This window comes from Pipistrellus hanaki (genome assembly GCF_964339955.1).
Source record: "Pipistrellus hanaki genome assembly, chromosome: 5".
Taxonomy (NCBI): domain Eukaryota; kingdom Metazoa; phylum Chordata; class Mammalia; order Chiroptera; family Vespertilionidae; genus Pipistrellus; species Pipistrellus hanaki.
The window spans coordinates 21,312,098-21,335,962 of NC_140507.1; the positions used below are offsets into that span (position 1 = coordinate 21,312,098).

The 23,865-nt window shown below is 40.5% G+C and overlaps 1 protein-coding gene across 3 annotated transcripts in view; it reads right to left on the bottom strand.

Annotated features, from left to right (window-relative positions):
- Window positions 1–23,553, bottom strand: part of STK32A (serine/threonine kinase 32A) — an 86,050-nt gene extending 62,497 nt beyond the window's left edge. For 2 of the 3 annotated variants that reach the window (XR_014794972.1, XM_084883173.1), the window contains exons 1-4: window positions 23,248–23,518; window positions 19,133–19,269; window positions 2,078–2,133; window positions 1,075–1,226 (exon numbers count right to left, since the gene is read on the bottom strand). Coding sequence is in view for 2 of the 3 variants with exons in the window: in XM_084883173.1 (XP_084739299.1) it covers window positions 1,075–1,226; window positions 2,078–2,133; window positions 19,133–19,184 (260 nt within the window). In the remaining variant the exon portion in view is untranslated. Of the gene's footprint in view, window positions 1–1,074; window positions 1,227–2,077; window positions 2,134–19,132; window positions 19,270–23,247 lie in introns of all 3 variants that reach the window. The other variant, XM_084883172.1, reaches the window with a different exon arrangement.
- Window positions 23,554–23,865: the final 312 nt, after the last annotated feature.

Genomic DNA, 23,865 nt, shown 5'->3' on the forward strand with positions numbered 1-23,865 from the left:
CTCGTCATTTTCTAAGCGTGGGGTTGTAATAATGGCTTTGAAAACCCATCACTTAAAGTAGCTGCCAAAACCGGTTTGGCTCAGTGGATAGAGTGTCAGCCTGCAGACTGAAGGGTCCCGGCTTAGATTCCGGTCAAGGGCATGTACCTTGGTTGCGGGCACATCCCCAATGGGGGGTGGTGTGCAGGAGACAGCTGATAGATATTTCTCTCTCATCAATGTTTCTGACTCTCTGTCCTTCTCTATTTCTCTCTGTAAAAAATCAATAAAATATATATTTTAAAGTAGCTCCAACTCTGTTAAACTCTATATGATGAGAAACACGGAACCTATCCTTGCTTCAAGGAAACCAGCTTTATTGCCAATCATTAGAAAATGTGTTTTTATTGATTTTAGAGAGATCAGAAGGGTGAGGAAGAGGGAGATAGAAACATCTATCTATGAGAGAGAAACATTGATCAGCTGTCTCCTGCACGCCCCTCTCCTGGGGATTGAGCCTGCAACTGGGCATGTGCTTTGATTGGGCAATCAAACCAGTGACCACTCTGTTACTGCCAATCATTTTAAGGGGAAAGCTCTTAGTACTCATTCTTTCGACCTTTTTAATTACAATACTTTTAAAATTAAAACTTGATCTCTAGGGCAAGAGACAATAAAACAATTATTTTGTTTCATTATCAAATCAAAGACACCAAGGAGAATAAAAGTCCTTAAGGAAGATCCTAATAAGGACTTTGCAATAGCACCCTAGAAATCAAGGTACTCTCATACCACAGTATTGGGGATGAAGACAGGAGTATATCCATTCAGAGGTGCAATGAAACCACTCACCACAGCCCTGGCTCATGTGGCTCAGTTGGTTTGCATCATCCTGTTCACCCATAGGTTGCTAGCTGGATTCTCTGTCAGATCATATGCCTGAGTTCCAGGCTCTATCCCCCTTGCCGGAGTGGGGGTTGTGCAGGAGGCAGCAGATCGATGCTTCACTCTCACATCAATGTTTATCTCTCTCCCTCCCTCTTCCTTCTTCTCTCTTTAAAAATCAAAATTTATATTAAAAAACAAAACACTTACCACAAATTAACCAGGAAAGGGTGCTCCAGACCCTGCATGATCTGTAGTTCCTTGAAGACATTTCTCACTTCATTGCGCTCGACACACTTCTGTTTGTTCATGTATTTCATTGCATACATCTTCTTGGTATCGTTCTTCTGAACGATGCAGACCTATTGGGGCAAACCAGAGTGAAAAAGTGATCAGGGAGACGGATCATAGTGATGAGCGGCAGAACAAGATGAGTCTTCAGCATGGCTTGGAGGCCTTATCAGTTGCAAATTCTCTGTTGCTAAAGTTGCTACTTAGTTCTGATTTCAGAGTAAAGAAACGTCATTTTCTTCCCATGTATAAAATCAATTCTTAAATCTTTGCTTTCTCAAATGAATTTATCTATTTTTCCTTTGGGGACGTTTTTGTTTTTGTTTTTGTTTTTTAAACAGCATTTTGGAGAAAATAGCTGCCTCCTTGTCAGGAAATTCCCATAGCAAATGACATCCTCATTCTGCTTGAGTGACTTAACTGAATGGGCAAAGCTGCCAAGCTAAATGACATTGTACAAAGAATTTCCGTTTGTACCCATAAGTGGTATAACTAAACAAAAAAGACTTTTCAGAAAGGGATAACACTAAACACAATGTCTATATTGTTTATGTATTTTTAGAGGTTCATATAATGCCTGATAATGTAGACAGCAATACTTTTAAAATACCAAGTTCAATATAAATATTCTCAAGATACATCTCCACTAAGAAGCTAATATCAGGGTTTGAATCTAGAAGTTTCTTCCAAAAAATTAAATGATATATGGGTATTTTTCATGATAGGATTCTTAAAAAAATAAAAACATGGTACAACTTGGGGAAAAAAATAAATAAGGTGGCATCTTTCTCACATTCAAAGATTTAAAGCTTACATTGACATCTCTGAACTATTCCTGGTGGTTCCAGTAACTTGGTAATCTGAACATTCTTGGACTCTGTTCCCTGAGCTGCATAACCCTATTAATCATTTGGATCCTCACCTTCCCAAAACTGCCTTTCCCAATGGCTCGCAGAATTTCAAAGTGGTCAAAGTTGACTGCAAGACAAACAGAAGAACATTGTAAGTGATTATCAGTTGTCTTTTAGTAGCTAACAAATAATAAAGATTGGGCTAAACCGAAGTACCTTGTTTAAAACAGGATTCCAGACTAGCTTAAAATGCCCATTCATTTATTCAATAAATATCTTTTGGACATCTCTATATATAATAGCCTAATATGCAAAGTGTCCCCTCAGGAGTTCGACCAGGAGACTAGGAGTTTGATTGCTCACTATGACATGTGCTGATCACCAAGGGGCAGTACAGAACCAAGGAAGGCCCCAGGCAGCAGCCAGAAGGAAGGCCTAGGCCTGCAGCCGGAAGGCCCCGATTGGCCCTGATCGCTGGCCAGGCCTAGGGGCCTTACCCGTGCATGAATTTCACACACCAGGCCTCTAGTTATATTATGCTGTAATCACGGTGCTTAGTACTGGAAGATACAGTAATAATGGAGTAGAAATCTAATCTCCACCCATATGGAGCCTGTGGTCCTGTAAAGGCTCCACACAGAAAGAAACCCCTAAGGATTAAACAGTCACAAAAATAAGTGGACAATTAAAACTGCTGCGGAATGTTAAGAAGGATAATGTTGTGGGGCTCTACGAGCATGTACTGGGATTTCACACAGGCAGCAAGGTCAGGGGGAGCATCTCTGCCCACAGACGTTTATGGAGAGATCTGGTCCCCTGTGGATCTGGCCCTGCTCAGGATCAGCACTTCAAATATCTTCTCCCTGCCTATTCCCCCCACAACCAACCATTCTTTTGTATCTTAATAATTTTTGTCTTCCCAAGTAGAAAACTATTACACTCATAAGTTCATTGAATGAGCAGATCCCCAAAGGACATATCTAAGAGATTAGCATGAACATGTGGACAGAGTCTGCTGAATGGTGCTATGAAGTGCAGATGATCTTCTACATTTGCCATTTTAACACTTCAGCACCGAGAAGTTAAAAGAAGTAGCTGTTGTACAGGTGGTGTGGTCTCTTGGGCAGTGCTCATGAAATGCTTGGTGATGAGAAAAGCCAAGTATAGGGTCACTTAGGTGATAATTTTTGGTTTCTTGCCTTGATGATTTTGAGGAAACATTCCACTTTTTTCCTGGTTTTTGAAATAAGGATTTAGATGAGTAAAATTCCAAATGAGGAATTATAAGAGCTTATTTGGAAATGGTTGGGAAACACTAAAAGGTACCACGCTTTTTGAAAGATGTATTTTTCTCTCTCTCTTTCTCTCTCTTTTTAAAAATAATTACATTGCCAAAACCAGTTTGGCTCAGTGAATAGAGCACCAGCCTACGGACTGAAGTTCAATTCTGGTTAAGGGCATGTACCTTGGTTGCTGGCATATCCTCAGGAGGGGGTGTGCAGGCAGCTGATCGATCTTTCTCTCTCATTGATGTTTCTAACTCTCTATTTCTCTTCCTTACTCATTGTCAAAAATCAGTAAAATATATTTTTACAAAAACCTAAAAAAATAATAATTACATTATCTCTTCCTGAAAGAACTAGAAATAAGTAAGGGGACTTCTAAAGGTTTTCCCCAGCTTTCTGAGGGTCAAAACATTTCTATAATTTAACTTATGGATGAAAAAGGGGCCACATACTGACCTGACAAGCTGGAGGGACTGTATTGCAGGTCTTACAAACTCAACAGACCTAAAGTAACCACCTAGGATGGTCTGAAGGTAAAAATTCCTAGCCCAGCTAATGTAGCTCAATGGTTGAATGTCAACTTGTGAACCAGGTCATAATTTGATTCCTGATTAAGGCACATGCCTGGGTTTTAGGCTCAATATCCCAATCCCAGGTAGAGGGAATGCGGGAGGCAGCTGATTGATGATTCTCTCTCATCATTGTTGTTTCTCTCTCTCCCCCTCTCCCTTCCTTTCTGAAATCAATAACAATATAGTTAAACAAACAAAGAACTTCCTAACTAAAAGTGAGTCATTGTGGGAAATAATATCCTACACAAGTATTTTCTTTGACAAAGGTCGATCTTTACCTTATGTGAGCCTATTGTCATTTTTGCATCTAGTAATAATGTAATTTTGTAAAGTCAGAGTAATCCCCATTTTTCCAGATTACTCAGGGTACAGCCTCACACCAGAGCACAGATCCCAGAACTCCTCAATGTTATCTTCTTCTCTTGCATACTCTCTCTATATGCTGTAAATGTTAATTGTTAATTATACTATACCCACCAATGTAAAAGAAATATGTGTCTGTCAGTTTTACTTGCTTTCCAACCTCAGAGATTTCCCCACTTTGCTTTCTCCCACCAATGGATTTCATGTAACCTCCTTACATCTTCCCCTTTGATTCTGATGCACAAAATAACTGTTAAGACTGCCATTTTCTGGAGCATTTTGTCAGTCCATTGAGATTTTGCTTCCCAGCAACTGTCATCAGTTTGGCTCAAGTAAACTCATAAAATTTCACTACAAGTTTGAGCATTCCTTACATCAATAGACTTGATCATCATATTCTTCTCTAAACTCCAAAATCAATTCATTTCTACCACTAAAGCCATTTAATCATGTGAGGCAGCATGTACGTTGCAAAAAATCCTGGTTTTAGACTCAAAATAGTGAAGTGACTTGACCTGGCCAATATGGGTCAGTTGAACATCATCCTGTGCACATAAAGGTTATGGGGTCAACTCTTGGTCAGAGCACATACCTAGGTTGGGGGTTCGATCTCTAGTCAGGGTTTGTATGGGAGGCAACTGATCAACGTTTCTCTCTCACATTGACGTTTCCCTCTCCCCCCTCTCCCTCTCTTTCTCCCTCCATCCCTCCCTGTTGCAAAGCCACACTCACCACTTCAGTGGAAAAGTGTGCAGAATCAACCCACTTGAGTCTGCTCAGTAGCATTCTTATAAATTCCATATATACTTTTTTGATGCTGGACCAAGGCTCTTAACAACTATTTTTATAGTTGTTTTAATGTTATTATCATAGCACATCTACCTATCCCAGAGACAGAATCAGGGGGAACAAGGTGGAATTTCTTCATCTCTCCTTTTAGAATCAGATGAGCCAGGTCAGGTTTTACTGAGTCTCTAACACAATCATGCTGATTGTGGAATCCAGGGCTGGTGTTTTGATTTCTTTTGCTTTACTTCTCATGCCATCTCCCCAGTCTTAACATTCTGCACAATAAACAGGGTTGAAGGAAAGAAAAGGGGAAACCCTCCTTACAGTTTATTGTAATACTCACACACTTGAAATTTGGAAGAGCATTCTAGAAGATAAAGCAGATATAATGTGGTGGTTACAAGCATGAAACTCTAGGTTTGGGTTCTGGCCAGACTACTTACTAGCCATCAACTTAAAGTAAATTATTTAAGCTTTCTGAGTTTCAGTTTCTTCCTATGAAAAATTTTGGTCATATACAGTATCCCTTCTAAGGTTATTTTGAGGATGAGGTGAAATAAGACATATCAAAGGTTCTTAATTAGGTATTTGGGGGAGAGAATAAGAACTCAATAAATGTATCACTATTATTGCTGGGATTTTTTGTAATTGTTACTATGTGAGTCATCTTAATATCAGCCCAGAATATCATTTGCAAAAACATTAGGCTAAATGACGTTGGGACTTTGCACAGGACAAATTGCCAAGAATGTCACTTCCCTGAAGACAGACATTGGCCGGCCCTGTTTATCTTTATATTTACATTACCTGGAACCCTTTGGGCAAGTAGCAGGTGGTAAACCCTTGTTACATGGAAGAAGGAGGCAATAAAGTACCATCAGTAAAGTTTCACAGAATATAAAGCTTTGGAGAAAAATTTCAAGATAGTTTTTCCACGTTGACTTCCTAGCATATCATCATTTATAACAGGTACTTCCTAAGAAAGATTGTACCAACCACTTACTATCAAAGGGCTTCTTATTGTGCTACACAATAAAGTGGGCTTCCATTGGAATGTTATTATAACATTACAGCTTCAGATTCATCTGGAGAAAATGGATTTATACCTTACAAACCTCAAGGACTGACTGACTGTCTGAGCTCAGAAGCATGGAGAGCTACCATTCTCCACCCCACCAACTTCACAGAGACCAGCTACCCTAAGGGAGGACATGGTGCAAAGCCCAAGAGCTGCAGGTAATTAACAGCAGGAGTCAGAGGGCATTTGCTTTGTCATCATCTGCATCATCTTTGAACAGAAATCACTATGTTATCCTAAGCAACACAAAGGTACTAACATTAAGTGACAGTCTTCTGTACACCTTGTCCAAATGAAGATGGAATCAGTGCCTCTCCTATGTCCTGTCACTTTGCCCATTTTTAAGAAAAAGGACAGAAATAAATTAAGGCTTCCCTTACAAATACAATTCTTCTGGTGGATGTTACAGTTTTCCATTAATTCGATGAGTGAATATTTGGTCATCAGGCTGCATTCCCAATGGAGGCCTTTATAAAGGAAAGACTCGCTTATGCCCTTTTAAGATAGTCACAGTAAGAGGGGGAAGAAACTAGTCACTTCTCCAGAAGCCACAGCTTTGCTAGTGAGTCAAATCAACAACTATTTATTGAGCATCTGTGTGCCCAGGACTCTGCTAGGCACTGATGATAAAACAAAAGGAGCCCTGGCTGGTGTGGCTCAGTTGGATGGGTATCGTCCCATGCACTGAAAGAGTGCCTGTTCCATTCCCAGTCGGCACATGCTCAGGTTGTGGGCTTGATCCCACATGCATGCAGGAAGCAACCAAATGATATTTTGCTCTCACATAGACTCATTCTCTCTCTCTCTCTCTCTCTCTCTCTCTCTCTCTCTCTCTCTCTCTCTCTCTCTCAAAATTAAGTAAATAAATAAAAAAATAAATAAGAAAACAAAAGGAGCCCTAACCAGTTTGTCTCGGTGGATAGAGCATCAACCTGCAAACTCAAGGGTCCCAGATTCGATTCTGATCAAGGGCATGTACCTTGGTTGCGGGCACATACCCAGTAGGGGGTATACAGGAGGCAACTGATGGATGTTTCTCTCTCATCGATATTTCTAACTCTCTACCCCTCTCCCTTCTTCTCTGTAAAAAATCAATAAAATACATTTTAAAAAAAACAAAAGGAGCTTGGGACTAAGTCACATCCTCAGAAAACTGAGTGTGACTCATTCAGCAGTATTTATGAGAACATTAAACTAGCTAATCAAATACATCATACCTCATTTTAACTTATTTTATTTTGCTCTAGTGTGTAGTGTATGTATCTTTGGAATCAATCTTTTTTCTTTCTGCAAGTAGAAAATTAGGTAAGTACAAGTAAATAGGTACATGGGCCAATAAAGCAGAAAATAACAGCCACAGACTGTTACTATTTGGTATAGAAAGAGTCTCTCTGGACCTTCAGAGATGGGAAACAATATTGCGCCATGAAAATTTTACTTCTTGGTTTTTGAAGGAGATTGAAAGCTTTGATGAAAGATAAATATTATTTGGGTCACACAGAATTGCATTAGAATCCTAGCTCTGCTGTTTACAAGATAAATAAAATTAGAACTTTACCTGACCTTTCTGAGCTTTAATTTCTTGTTCTCAATGAAGATTATTTTTATATGAAACTAATATACTTTTGATAGACAAAAAATACAGATAAGTAAAAAGAAGAAAAACAAAATTATTGAAAGACAACAATAGTTAATATTTTGATTAAATTTTCTGTCTTTTTAATGTCCTTATTTTGACCAAACTTCTATATATCTATCAATATTTATATACAATTTAGAATCAAATAGTTTTTTAAAGTCTATTATAAAACACTGATATTAGTTCTATGACTCATTTCTCACTTTCCAATCTCCCCAAGCCAAGAAATGAGCACCTTTACTTCTTTTGGTAATAAATTCGGTAGTTTCCGCCATAACTTCTAAATAATATAATTTTACTGTTGTTTCTTTTCAGCTTTAGTTATTACTTATTGAATTTCCATGATAGCAGGCAAGGATTTAGCTTACTTTCCTGGTCATTTGGGCTTATCCCAACATGCTCCGATCTTTCTAAAATATCAGTATCTAATATAATAGTTTCAATTAGATCATTATTCTAATTATTATGAACATGGAAATAGTATGTGCAGTTAAGTCGTTTAGCATGAATAGTTTCCTCTTCTTGCACAACGTTTTAGTTTCACTGGAGTCAACAATTGTCTTGTTTATACATGAGCTTATTTTTCTATATCCTTTTCCCTCCTTCAAACAATAGTCTCTATCTGGTCACCCAACAAACTCCAGCCTGGTGGGTGGCCATCTGAGGATGTCATGGGGGCGCTCATCCACAACCATCCTTGTACCAGCATCCAGGCTCATGCTACAGAGGGTAGGAGGGGCCAGGGTGCCACCAGGAACAACCAACTTACATCCCTTCCTAGGGAGGCAGCAGTGTATGAGCCCGGTTCCAGCCTCTGGGGCATGAGCCATTGTCCCATCCGACCTGACAAACAAATTCAATGATAAAACTAGTAAGAATTTAGAGACAGTACCTGCAGGTCATAAAACAAAGTATAAGGCCAATCTGAATGCACTGTCCTGCCTGACTGCATTGGCTCCACAGGGAGGAAGCCAGTCCTGGTTCCTGGCTACATGAATTATTAATTTCTTTCCTTTATATTGATTAATTCCACTTTCTCTAGTATCTGCTCTTTAATAGAAAAATTCCTCCCTCAACATCATATTCAGCTTTAGCTACTGGCTCATTTTTCTGCTTCTCTTTAGATTAAATGTTTTGAAAAAGTTGACTACACCTGCCTTGTCTATGTCCTCAGCTCCCAAACATTCCTAACTCCCCAAAATCTGGCTCATGCTTTCACAATACCCTGAACTGCTGTAGGTTGCCTAAACCCCTAGATAGGTCTCACCTGATGCAGCCACACAGAAGCATTCAATGTAAGGGACTGCTCTCTCATTCTTAAAACACCCTTCACTTTTTAATTGCTGCTCCTTCTCAATTTCCTTAGATTAACTGCTCTCCTCTGTTTGACTTCTAAATACTAGGGTTCCTCTCCTCTTTTGTTTCCACATTCTCTCCCAAGGAAGACTCACCAATCCCCATACCTTTATATCAGACTCTTCCAGTCATCTCTGGCCATTCAACTCCAGATTCTGACTTGACATCAGCATTTAGACGCTGCACAATCATTTTATGCATCCAAACTAGGACTCTTGACTAAACCCAAACGTGTCCAGCCCTTCAGCACCCCCTTTTCTCCATCACAGAAAATATCACAGCCATCCATCTACCTAGTTACTTGAGCAAAAATCTGATTCATACTTGATTTTGTTTTTTTCCTCTTTCCCCATAATCAAACCATTAGTAACTTCCAATTATTGTATATTAAAAATAAATGTTGAATAAACTCTCCATCCACATTGCTATTCTATTGGCCCATGCATCATTCACACAAATGAGTGACTGTCCTCATTAAAACAGGTCACCTTTGGGTCCCACCCTAACCAATTTCAGCTACTTAAAGTAATCTACATAGCACTTATTGAAAATTATAAATATAGGCCTACATTTCACCAATCAGAAAATCCCACCCCCTAAAAAATAAAACAGGGAGAGAAAAGGAAAACCAACAATGGGTAGCTTTTATTTTTTTTATTTGCCATGTAGGACATTAAAATCTATGATTATAATAATGGTCGTAATAACAACTAATGTTTTTGTTTGTTTGTTTGTTTGTTTGTTTGTTTTGTGTGTGTGTGTGTGTTTAAATATATTTTATTGATTTTCTTACAGAGAGGAAGGGAGAGAGATAGAGAGCTAGAAACATCCATGAGAGAGAAACATCGACCAGCTGCCTCTTGCACACCCCCTACTGGGGATGTGCCCGCAACCAATGTACAAGAAAGGATGTAATCTTTAGCTTTATGAGAAGCTTATTACCTGGTACATTGTCAGCCTTTTCCTCTTTTCACCACAGTCTAAGTGAAATAGTCATTGTTTGGTATTTGTCTACTGAGGGTACCATTGATTTAACCTCTGTGATACTATCGTACTAGTTAAGGTTGGAGGTCAGCTGTATCACTTATGATCTATTGATGAAAAATAATTTAGCTGGCTCACAAGCCCTTTATTATCCCAGTGGTTGGCAGCAAATGGTTGCCCATAATGCATGTGGGCTTGGCAGGTCTTTTAAGAATATATTTGGAATTTCTCCAGAAAATCAGCTTCCAGAGCCAGTTGGTGGCATCAGTTTGCATAGCCAGCGCTTCCCTTTTATGAAACACGGTGCCCCAGGGAGTCTGGGATTTATTGACACCCATTACCAGTGCCAAGACCAAGCAATGGGCACCAACCGCTTCTCTTCCTGCCGCCTGGACCCCAATTCATGAATTTTCCCAGAAGTCAGAAATTCACTGGCTATTTCTTTAGAACAAGTTGCAAAGTAGAACAGTTAGGCCAGGATGGGGGGATCAACACCCCAAAATGGTGAATGCCCCTCACTTGAATAAATGCTCCTAGTAGGAAATGAATTCTACCTAGTGATATTGCAAATGAAATACAGGTTGTACCCGCTTAATGAAACCCAGTCTGTAGGACTATCAAATAATATATTTTGTCCTCTGATACATTAGATTTATTGGTCCAAGTATTTCCACTGGCTCACAATGATCAACCAAATGATGGTCAGTGAGGAGTGAATTTGTAGTATTGTCACAGCTGTGTCTATGGTGCAGGATGAGTGCTGGAATGCTTGGGGTGGGGTTGGGGAATCACTTCCTAGATTGTATAGATGTCTGGCCACTATGCTGCACACCTGAAGCTGATGTAGAATGGTGTTGAATGTCGCTTGAACATTTTACAGAAGATCATATTAGAAAAATATCTGAATACCAAAAAAGAAAAAAGAGAGTCCATTTGTTACGAATCTATAGCAGAGTCAGTCTCTTTGCCTAGTCTCTGAGTTAAGGCTAGAGGGTTATGAATGGGGTGGGTTCGAGGCAGCCCCAGCCCATGGATATAAATGTCAGCAGGATGCTTTACAGCAGGAGTCACCACAATACAGCCCATAGGCCAAGTCCAACCTCCATCTATTTTTACATGGCTCATAAGCAAAGAATGGCTTTTATATATTTTAAATGCTTGGAAAGAAATAAAAAGAACGTTTTGTGACAAGTGAAAATGATGTGAAATTCCAATTTTAGTGTCTACAAATTAAATGATATTGGCACATAGCCACATTCATCTCTGTTTCTTCATTATCTGACTGCGTTCAGGTTACAATGGCAGACTTGACTAGTTGTGACAGAAATTGTATGAACTGCTAAGCATAAAATATTTATTATTTGGGCCAGTTCAGAAAAAGTGTTCCAACCCCACTTTAAATCATTCTCAGAAAAAAAAAAAAAAATATATATATATATATAGGCTACTCACGTCTAAAATAAGGTTAATGTTACTTATTTAACTATAAAAATGCCTCCAGAAATGAAAGAAGAAATCATTCAGAAGGAAAAAATATAGCCAGTGACACTATTTAATTTTTAAAAATCTATAACCATCAGTTGTGCATTTTTTTTATAACCATATAAACTGGCTCAGTGTCCTAGTTTGACAAGAACATTACTGCATGACTGGCTTTCTGTGTGTGTTTCCAAGTGAAATTGCCATTAGTTGTCACATAGCAAGGCATAGTTGAAATCACTGTGTATTTTATATTTCATAAGACTAGAATTGCAGAAATGATGGCGAATGGGAATTACTGTCATTAAGTATGCCAGGGAAAGTCCATACAAGAGAAGTTGGATCCCCTGAAGGCCTTCACCCCCATTCTCATTTATTTTATTTTTTTAAATGTATTTTATTGATTTTTTACAGAAGGGAGAGGAGAGGGATAGAGAGTTAGAAACATCAATCAGCTGCCTCCTGTACACTCCCTACTGGATATGTGCCCACAACCCAGGTACATGCCCTTGATCAGAATCAAACCTGGGACCCTTGAGTCCGCAGGTTAACCCTCTATCCACTGAGCCAAACTGGTTAGGGCCCCCATTCCCATTTAAATCAGTAGGCTTGGCCCTGGCTAGTGACTCAGATACTTGGAGCATGTCCTGCACACTAACAGGTGGCAGGTTCAATTCCAGATCAGGGCACATAATATAGGTTGTGTGATTGATTCTCGGTTCGGGCTGTACATGAGGCAACCAAAGGATGTTTCTCTCTCACATCTATGTTTCTCTTTTTCTTTCTCTCTCCCTCTTTCTTTCTCACTCTCTCAAATCAATAAACAAAACAAAACAAACATATTCTCAGATGAGGATTAAAAACAAAAAAGGCAGCCCTGGCCAGTTTTACTCAGTGGTTAGAGCAGATCTGATGGTTTGGGGCATGGGCATGTACCTGTCAAGGGCATGTACCTCAGTTGCAGGTTCGATCCCTGCCCTGGACAGGTCACATGTCACTCCCTTTCACTCTCTCTAAGAATCAATGGAAAAATATATCCTCAGGTAAGGATTTAAAAAAGAGAGAGAGAGAGACAGTAGCTTGGAGTACCAAGCACATTGAGTTAAAACTGGCTTACAGATTTAGTTTCTTAACCTAGAGTATTTTCCCAAATTGAGATCCACAGAGAATTATGTGTCACCAGGTATTAAAATGTTTTCCATGAAAAATGGTTTCATTTTGAAATAAGTTTGGAAAACATCAGAATACTGAGATTTTAATACTGTAGGATATTTCAGAGCCTTTAATATGCTCAGGAGCACTGTGAATCTCCAAAGGCAGGATGGAAATTCTTAATATACTTGAGTAGATTCTCCTATACACGTGCTCATAACTGACTGCTCAGGGAACATGCAGATCAGAAGCACTAGCTCAGTCTCCCAGGTTATTTCTTAGCTGCCTACTTTGTCTCTTTCTGAATCTTGCAATCCCTTGGGCTGGGGCAAATAAAGCCCTCACAAAGCGTTGTAATAAATTGTTGGATCTGAAGTTATTTATGACAAATGTCATACCTAAAGGTTAGACATTTCAAGATGACATTTAAATTAGACATTTAATTTTTTTAGGAAGCTAATTTTTGCTAGACACGTCTTGCTTTTACTTTCTTAACCATTTTAATGCAAGATAGTGAATAACGTAAGACAACATTGTTCAAGTTTGAGAGGGGAAAGTGGGTACAAATATGCAATGCATAGACATTAAACTAACAAAGGAGGTCCTCAAAGTCCTTCCTTGCTGGAATTAATTCAATAACCTCCTGTTTCTTTTGGATTGCAAATCTGTGACCAATTTTATTGGCCCAACATTTTGAAGGTCCCATTGCCTCTGTCACTGAAGATGGAGGAAAACTGGAAGCAGTCACATATCCTAGGAGACCAGTGTTGCCAAATGAAAGAAGAACATTGAGTTTTCTGCAAGTCCAAGAATAATGCAGTAATTGAGTTCTCTCTGCAAACTCAGGACATGGATGAACTCTTTGTAGCAGCTTTTTAACCTAAGGCCAATTTTTCTTAGTGACAGTGCTCCAGAAGAAAGTTGTCTCTTAGTTAAACCCACTCACCTCTATATTTTTTGTATATACTTGGAAACACATGCAGCTTATAATGATTGCAAGACCCTCTTCTGTTACCTAGACCCGGAATTATCAACAGGTCTGCTTTCTCCTGTTATTAAATAACTTTTTCTAAATTAGCACAAAGACCTCAATTATTGGACTTGTTAAATGTTGATAAAAAAAAAAATAAACCAAGACAGAAGAAGAAGAAGAAGAAGAAGAAGAAGAAGAAGAAGAAGAAGCAGCAGCAGCAGCAGCAGCAGCAGCAGCCGCCACCGCCTAAACTACACAGAACAAACAAAACCACTGCATTCAGAAAAAGGAAATAAAACAGATTAAAGGAAAAGAATTATAAACATTAATAACAAGTATCACTCCTTTTCTTTCAGAAAACTTACAATGAATCTCTGCATCATTCATTCATTCATTTCTCAGAATATCCAGATGGTAGTTGGGTATGGGGGAGGGAGAGGGGATGCAATTGTCACTGTGTCTGTTGATCCAATGGATTACTGAAATAGGCAGCTTTAGGTTGAAGTCAGAAGTTTATTGAGCCCTAGTCAGTTTGGCTCAGTGGATAGAGCATCTGTCTAGGTCTGAAGGGTCTTGAGTTCGATTCTGGTCTAGGGCACATGCCTGGGTTGTGGCCCAATCTCCAGTGAAGGGCATGAAGCAGGCAGCAGATCTAAGTTTCTCTCTCATTATTGATGTTTCCATCTCTCTCTCTCTCCCTTTTCCTTCCTCTCTGAAATAATATATATATTTTAATAAAAAAGAAAAGAAAAAGTTTATTGATTTGCAACTCAATGAGTTCTCAATTTTGCCTTAAATAAAATCACCATCAACTCAGGGGTATAAAGAAAAACCAGATGAGACTGTTTTGCACAGTCAATAACTTGGCCTCTATTGAGAAGACTTTTATATAGGTTTTCTGCCCTTCCATTGATCCAATTCCATTGATAGAACTGTGAATAGGTCATATTGACTATGGCATCAACAGAGTTGCATTGAATCAATTTTGTTTCTTTTCAAAGTTGAAGTAGTTTAAAGAGTTCATGCCAAGAGACTCCAATACTAATAAATAATACTATCATATCATTGGCATTAATTGGATGATCACTTTATCTAAGACAGTTTGCTGTTTTACTTGCATTATTTTATTTAATTCTCACAATGACCCAATGAAGTATACCCATTGCTACGTATATAAGTTGTTTTTTTCCATATGAATTCACTAGTAATTGTTTAGGCTGGGGACTTTTTCATGATATTGCAGGTCCCTCTAGAACACTTTATAATGAGTCAAATTGACTTCAGTGTTTCATGATGCTTGATCAAGCTATGTCCCCTTTATTTTCCACATTGCTAGTCTGTGGCACAGATGAGATTTGAACCTGCACATATCTGTCCAATACCAGAGCCCATGCTTTTAGCCCATTATAGCCAATCAGCCCATTACTAAAATACTAAACATAATTAGGTGGAAGATTGTCCAGTAGTTCCTCAAAAAATTAAAGAATTACCATAAGATCCAAATATTTCACTTCTAAGTACATATAACTAAAATAATTGAGAATAGGGACACAAACAAGTATTTGTTCATCATATTGTAGCAGACAAATTCACACCAGTCAAAAGATGGGAACCATCAAATGTCTACGAATGGATGAAAGAATAAACAAAATGTTGTATATACACACAACGGAATATTATTCAGCTTTAAAAAATAATTAAATTCTGATACATGCTACAACATGAATAAACCTTGAAAACATTGAATAAGTGAAATAAGCCAGAAAAATATTATGAGGGACCTAGAATAGTCAAATTCATAGGGACAGGAAGTTGAATGGTGGTTGCCAGGGTTTGGGGAAAAGAGGGAATGGGGTGTTATTGTTCAGTGGGGACAGTTTTAGTTTGGAAAGGTGAAAAAGTTCTAGATGGTGGTGATGGTTGCCCCCAAATGGGAATATACTCAATGCCACTGAACTGTGCACTTAAAAATAGTTAAAATGGTACATTGTGTGATATGTATTTTACCATAATTTTAAAAAAGTAATTTAGGACTTAGGTTTGTGCTAAAATAGAAAAGTGAGAGCCACAGAACAAAACAATAGTATAATTTGAGATCTACTTTGTAAAAATTGACTTAACATTAACCAAATAAGCAAACCTTACTATGTCCAACAGTACTGTAAAGCTTACACTTTATTTTCATTAAATGAAGATCTACATAAGTAGCAAAGAGAAAAATTCTTTTAGTATCACTATCAGATGGAACAACACGAAATACAAAGTGTCTGGATGAGTTCTAGCGAGAACAGCTTATCTCAAGGGACATCCAATAACATCTTATCTTATTCCTTAATTACCTTCCATGTGAAGCAAAACATTTTCCATGAGAAATAAATCTTGAAATATTACCAGGGGAAATTGGTTTGAATTTTCTTCAAACCAATGTTGGGAATAGTAAACAATTTTTCATCATCACATATTAGTATTCTCTTCAGCAATATTTTTAAAATAATTAAATTGGCTCATTTGGTGCTCTGGATTCTGGCCTGATTTGATTATTTACATTAAAAAAATGGGCATCAAAATAATATAAGCATTAATGTTAATTGATTTGTACTTTTTTCTTTATTGTTTTTGTTTCTTGGTCAGAAGCTTCAAAGCAATCAAATAAAATTTACTCTGTGCTCAATCCAGAGCTATAAAAGGAGCCAAATCAACTCTATAAGATGTATTGATTTAAAAATTAGTTTTATATTTGCAAACTCATGGCCATCAGGTAGCCAACTATTTAATCCCAACTTTTTCATTGATGGGACTTTGGATTTGCTTTTTACCTGGGCTTGAACTATTCTTCTCATGCCATCGCATGAGTGGTTCCTTTTCACCTTTTCCAATTCGAATGTCACCTTCTCAGGCCACACCCAGCCATACCCTATCTATCACGGTCTCCACCATCACCCCGTCACTCTTCATAAGATCACTCTGACTTATTTCCTTGGAGTTACTCTACCATTCTCTGAAGTTATCTGGATTTTTTACCTGTCTGTTGTTTGCCTTCCACCAGTAGAACATGAGTTCCACAAAGGCAGGGCGTGGCCATCTTGTTTTCGATTCTATTCCTCATCCTAAACGAGTGACAGGCTCATAGTAGGTGGAGTTGTCCTTACGGTTCTGCCTTGCAGCCGTGTATGTAAGTGGGCTCAGAACTTGTCCCCTGGGAAGCACAGATAGACTGCTCTACTCAGCTCTTCTCTTTATGGGTGCTACAGTGGAATCATCTCTTTGGCTGGGGGAGGATGGACAACAAAAAAGTGGTAACCTAGAGGGTTTTGAGAAAGAACTGCTTGCTCCTTAAACCTGACTCTAACCAAACCCTAACTCTTCCAGAGTGTTTTTTGCAGGTATTTATGAAGTGGTGCCTCATTTCCCATTGGCCACACTTCCTTGGCTCTGGAACTTTCTTGGGCACCCCATGAGAAGAATGGATAGCTGAATTAAAAAGTATTTAGTCATTTCTAGGTTTGCTCTTTCTGATGCTATTCTAATACCTTGCTATGACACATATCCTTAGCATCTTACAAGTATGAAGCTGACCTCTCTTTCATAAATTTCTCTCTGAGGACCAGCCCCATGACCAATGTTAGCTCTGAATCCATTGGGTAGATAGTGAACCAAATGAATAAGATCCAAGCCAACTTGTCTTCCCATTTTAGAGGTGGAAAAATCAAGTACCATCACTGGTCTTTAGATCTTTGCCAGCCCTGACCAGGTGACTCGGTTGGAGTGTTGTCCTGTACACCAAGTTCATGGGCTCAATTTCTGGTTAGGGCATGTACCTAGGTTGCGGGTCCCATCCCCGATTGATAAAGCAAAGCAAGGCAACAGAAATTAAGAGTGGAAAAAATTTCTTAAGACCATTTCTAACTCTATAATTTCAGAGTTCCTATACAATATTTTGTGCCTCTAAATTAATAGTGAATAGCTGGAATCAAAGAAAAACTGATCAGTTAGATATTTTGTTTTTAAAAGGGTCAATCCAAAGTCTCAAAAACTAAGATTGTAGCAGGCTTCTGCTATGCCCCACAACCATGGCAAAGTGCTAATTCTTCCCAGGAAACTAAACAAAACACCTTATTTTGAGCAGGTTCATGGCCATACAAGATAAATAAATTCCCATGTTTCTTGTAACTAGGTATGTGCATGTGAATGAAAGTGACCAGCTACAGCCAGATCATGTGCTTCAAAACAGTGTGCACAGTCCCCTCTCCCCCTTCCATTGCTGGCATTTGGAAGAGGTGGTGAGCCATCCAGAGGCACCAGGGGGAGAGTAAGACTCTAGGGGTAGAAAGAGAAGGAGAGAAATCAGCTTTTCAGAGTCACCATCCCTAACCTTCTAGAGCCACACATCACCTATTACTTATGCCTAGAGTGTTACGTAATAAAGAAAACATGTCCGTCTTGTCTAAGCCACTAGTATTCAGTTTCTGTTCCAGCAATCAGATGGCCATTTTAACACAACTTTCCTAGATGATTGTGACATTACATCATCAAGTTTGCAAATTGGTTTGAGTATTTCAAAATGGTAAACTTTTTGAGTTAAAAAAGACCTTCAAGATCAGCCTATCTTTCACTTAATTGATGAAGAAATTGAAAAGGGAATAATTCTCAAGCTTCACAGGTAGCTTGTAATAGAGCTGGTGCTCAGATCTCCTGAATTTTAGTTCTTTTCCTTTAAAGTCCATTAGCAGAACTTCCTGGAAATGACTCTGGGGGCTCCCTATGGGAAGCCCGGACAACTTACTAGCTAGGAACTTCTTTTTCCCAGACAACACATAAACAGCGCTACCCTGCATGCACTGACGAGGCTGCTCTGACTCCCACTATGAGAAGGAAGAATTATCAGGCCCATGCCTGGTTTCAGCACGCCTCATGGTGGGGTGACGGGAGAATCAGGGTCCATGCTTTTACTTCTTTACTTGCTGAGCCTGGTCTTGAAAGTTCTACACCGATTCTTTTTCCTGTGACCTAGCATTGTGGAATCTGTCTAGGACTCTGGATTTTGGCAGTTAGAGGCTAGGGAACACCTACTTAATAACAATGTCATTCTGTACTATGAGTATGCATTATCGTTCACATGTAATTTGATAATATAAGAAATGTTCTATAATAACTAGGAGTGGGTAGTAGTAACCTCAAATGTCAAAGGAACAGCATAGAGAACAAACAAACCATTTCACTTCAAGGTCTTCTACTGACCAAGTGCCCAATAGCCCCCTTTGGACATAGGATGTTGGTGCAGTCATGATTCATACAGTTGCCGGAAGTGCCATGGAAAGTGGGTGGTAAAATCTGTGAGCATAAAGGTTCTCCAGCTTACCCTTGCAGTACATTAAAATACACCTAAGGAAATAAGTGCTTATTTTGAATTGTGCAAAATTGTACCCATTATGCACCAGTAGCACCCATTGCTTACCATCCTCATTTTCATCAAAAACCGGGGGTTTGCTTGATGTATTGGCTCCCATGGTTGTCTGCTCAGACCTGGATCCTCCGGTTACATAATCCCGGCAGAAACATCCATCCTCACTCAGAAGAGGTATGATGCCTTAGCTAGATATCAAGGAGAGAACAAGAAATCATGGCCCTGTAACACTGTACAAATGGCACATTCTAGTACCCTGAGTGCAGACGGTGGCTAAAGTATTCATTTGTACCATTCCGTAAAATTTTTCGTACTTGAAAATAATTTCAGCAATAACTGAGAACATTGAGCATCTGGGAGAAGCCACTTCACAGCCTCATTAGTTAGTGGATCTAGACTTACAAAGAAGGAGCAAAGCGAAAAAACGTTTGAAGTATGAAGACAAGTTTAAAATGAGGTCAGCAGTACTTTAACAACTACGAAATAAAAATAGTATTTTATTGTGACGCTCCATATGTTTGAGAAAACATGTTAACGTAAACATTTTTTGATGTGTGATCAACACCTTTAATTTCTTTTTTAATTGTAAATAATACATCCCCTCTCTCTTTTCTCTGACCCTGGGAGGCACTACAATATAAAAGGAGCAAGGGCTGAGTTTGGGCTTTCCCACCCCAGGAAGTTGCTAAATTTTGCTAAATATGTTTCTTTTTTCCCTTCCCTGAACTTGATCATGGTCCTTACTGCCATGGAGATTAAACGTTTAATGAGATAATATATGAAGTATTTTCACTGCATACCTGCTCAGTAATTGTTAGCTACTCTAACGCTCAAATTAAGTCATGTATGTGAGAGCTATAAAGCCCTGGGAAACAGATATACTTATGGTTTGTTTTTTTTGTTGTTGTTGTTTCATTTCTAAATCCAATCGTAAAGAATTTTACTTTCCTGCCCTGACCAGGTGACTCGGTTGTTTGGAGCATGGACCTGTATACCAAGTTCATGGGCTCGATTCCTAGTTAGGGCAATGTACCTAGGTTGCAGGTTCCCATCCCAGTCAAGGTGTGTACAGGAGGCAACCGATGGATGTTTTTATCTCATATAGATGTTTCTCTCTCTGTCTTCCTCTCTCTCTCAAATCAATAAACATATCCTAAGGTGCGGAAAAAAAGAATTTTACTTTCCCTGAGATTGGTAAAAAGAGGCAGCATCCAGAGTTATGGTTCTAAAAGTGACACTGAGAATGGCTCTGGGCCGGGGACATCACACCTCACCTGTAAAATGGGGGAAACCACAGTGCCTTCCTAAGGAATCACAGGCTCAGATGCCTCCTGGAGCCAGGCAGGAATGCAAAGGAGCTAAGCAGACCAGGCAGAGGGCACGTGACTGCTGGGAACACTGGCAACCTGGAGAATCCAGGCTCCACTGAAAAGTCACTGCCCTCACATCTAAGAGAGTGCTGCCACGTGGAAACATGGGTCCAGGAGCCAGTCCTTCAGATCCACCATAAATGGGGGATGCTAGTGATTTTATACAAATTATTGAAACATTCATTTTTAGCCAAACGGCCTGAGCTACTCACAAGTGTGGGACACAAATGGCCCGTGCAAAGAACAATTCCTAGCTACAGATATTTTTAATAGTAGCAGTATTTCCTTATCATGTATGATCTTTTGAAATTGAATTTTAGAGAGGGAAAGAGAGAACAACATAGGTGTGTTGTTCCATATAGTTATGCATTCATTTAATTTGACTCTTGCAGACTGATCTCCTCCTGGACTTTTTCTGATGAAGGAGATACAAACTAGGGACATCATTGAGGAAGGTGTCCCAAGGGAACCTGCCCTAAGGATGTTGTTGAAAAAGAACTTGAGAAGCCCCCAAACAAGCCTAGAAGAAAGGCTTAGTTTCCTGTTAGGAAAATGTAAAGTAAAGCCCTATTTGGAAGGCAGACTCATTAAAGAAATTCTACTTTTCATTCCAAAAGCCAACTGCTGGCAAAGTGTCTTCTGAACTTTAAAAAAGAATCTATAAACAAAGAGCAATGAAAGAATCGGCAATTAGGAGGCAACCCACTGAATGGCGTGGGAGAGGGGCTGGAGGGGCAGGTGGTAACAGGTGGCTGGAGGAAGCCCGGGGGATAGAAAGAACTCAGCTGTGTCTCCAGGCTGAAGAAAACAAAGGGCCATTAATTCCCTAGGAAAAGGGAATAGGAAGAAGCCCTAGTGTTTTCTTGTGGGCTAGGAAGAAGCGATGGGGGTGCCCTGTGCATTCTACTATTGCATTTCAAGTCCAGAATAAGTGGGGACTAGTGTCAGGGCTGAACCACAGATGACATTTGAGAAGATTGATCCTAAAGAGAACATGGGTTTTAAGGAATTGCGATTGTTAACACAGCGGGGGTTGGGGGACACGGCTACACTCTCTTATTTTTATGTGAAGCCTCAAGTTTTCCCACCACATCCCCACCCTGTCATTCTCACATGCTTTCTTCACACCCCGGGCCTCTCTCAAGTAGCCTATCTTCTGCAACCAAGCATTGACCTTGCAAGTTGTCAAATCGGAAAGCAAAGGAGAGAGGAGTAGTACCGCAACCTGCCACATTTCAGAAGTTCCTTGTGATGTGCAGACAGTTTTGTTCACCAAAGACACAGTGATTTCTTAGCAGGAAGAAGCTATGTAAGCAGGGCAGGGAAAGGCGGGTGGAATGATGAGGTGGAGGTTTCTCCATTGCACTTCAAATACCCCATCCAATTTAGAATTGTCTTTCTCTTCTTCTCCCCATGTGGATAATCACATTAGGCAACTTTCCCTCACATCCAGAGAGAAATCAACCTTTCTCTGCTAGGAAAATAGGGGCGCATTCCCCCACCCCCACCCATTCTGCTGAAGTAGGGCCCAGAAGAGCTGTGAGACTCCCTTCTGCCAAACCTAACACCCTCCTCACCTCCTGGTACTAAGTCTGCAGCATCAGATAAGTTTCATTTCAAGATGTCAAGAGGGCAGTCACCACCCATGGAAGTGAGCCTCCTCCACATAGGAAATGAGAAAGAGAACAGTGTGGTTTATAAGAACACAGAACACTTGAGCTTCTACCGTGACCTGTCATCAGACGATTAACTGCAGACTCCTTCTCTGCTGCCAACATCTGACCTGGGGCCTATATTTTGGGGGCTGTCAGTAGGTGAGCTTTTGTAAGGGCTCCCTCGGTGCAGAGGTGTCATTCATCTTCAGGAATTGAAGAACCTAAGTTGCAATGCAAGAAAGTTGCAACGTCTGACACAACTGTACGCCTCATGGCAAAGGCATCGCATAGGCAGACCGGATTGCGTTTGCATTTGAAAAACAGAACTTCTTAAACTGGGAATGATGTAGAACCAGAGGGAAGAAAGAAAATACCATTAAAAAAAAAAAAAAAAAAAAAAAACACACCTCAAGTTAACGTTGCCCTGCGTTATATAGTTTCTGTTTCATCATCTTTGCTTCGTCATTTGTATGTATTCAGAATTCTAGGTAAAACATTATCTCCACCCTCATCCTCAGGCCAAACTCATTCCCCTCTCACCCCGCCCAGACAGCCACAATCAAGAATCGGGGACACAGTTTACAGTCCACTTTCTATGATTTTACAATGTGACATGTATTTTAAAGAAATCGCCTAAATGACATCCTAAAGTAGGTATATGTTTGCCTCTGATGCTCATATACCTTTATACCCCTGCCATCTCGGCATGCTGATCCCCGCAGCCCTGACTTGTGCTTGTTGGGAACACACCACCTTTTTAATGGTCTGTGTTCAAATCCTTCCGCTCAGGACGGAGGAATCCTTGTGGAGATGAAGTCAACCACCAAAGGCAGTTTCTGCTTGATTGGAAGCTGAGTGAGAGAAACAAGCAGAAATACTTCCAGCCCTTGTCTCCACCCAACAAATACTCGCTGAAGTCTGTGTGTGTCTGGATCCCAGGCAGGGGGAGGCTGGGGGACCAGGTGGGGTACAGCATAGCCAGGGAGCTAGGACCAGTCCCAGCCCTATCCGGTTGTGGTGGGTTGCCTGGACCGCCTGCCTTTGTCTTCTTTCTCTTCCCTTTTAACTTCCGAGCTCCCCACCAGTGCCCTTAGTATGCAAGTTCAGTAAAAAGAAAAGGAAAATCGAGGTCACCACTCACCTAGATCTGGCTTCTCCCTTCTCGCCTCCCAAGAAGCTGGGACTGGTGCTGCCACCGGGGAGCAGGGGTAAGGGGAACTCCCAGAAACGTGGAGAGAGCGGGCGAAGAGCCGGGCTGGGCGGGAGCATGGCACCTGCTGGCTGCCGAGGGGTCCGAGCGCCGCCCGGTGCGCAGTTCCCCGGGGAGGGGGGGCTGCCCCGGGCTGGCCCGGGTGTGGGGCGCGGGTTGGAAAGTGGGGTATGGAGGGAGCAGGGAGCAGGGAGCAGCTAGCCAGGGGACGCACCGTATCAGAGCCCTTCCCAGGAACGGAAAGCAGCCGCCTGGGGTCCGGGCGGGGGCGGGGGGGGGGGGGGAGGGAGGGGGGAATTGCTGCGGGCGGGGCTGGGAGGGGCTGGGAGCTGGCGGCGGGGATCCCCTGGCGCCTGGCAACGTCCACAGCCACCGGGATGCAGAGCGCGCCCCAACTTCCCGGACCAGGGCCCATTCCCCTGAAGTGACCCCTTCCGGTCCAAGATACCTGGGCGATGCCCTAGCGGGTGGGTGGATACAGGGGGTGGCGGGTATGAGCCTGCAGATGCGAGATGTAGAAAGGCAAGATTCCCTTTCAGACTTCCTGGG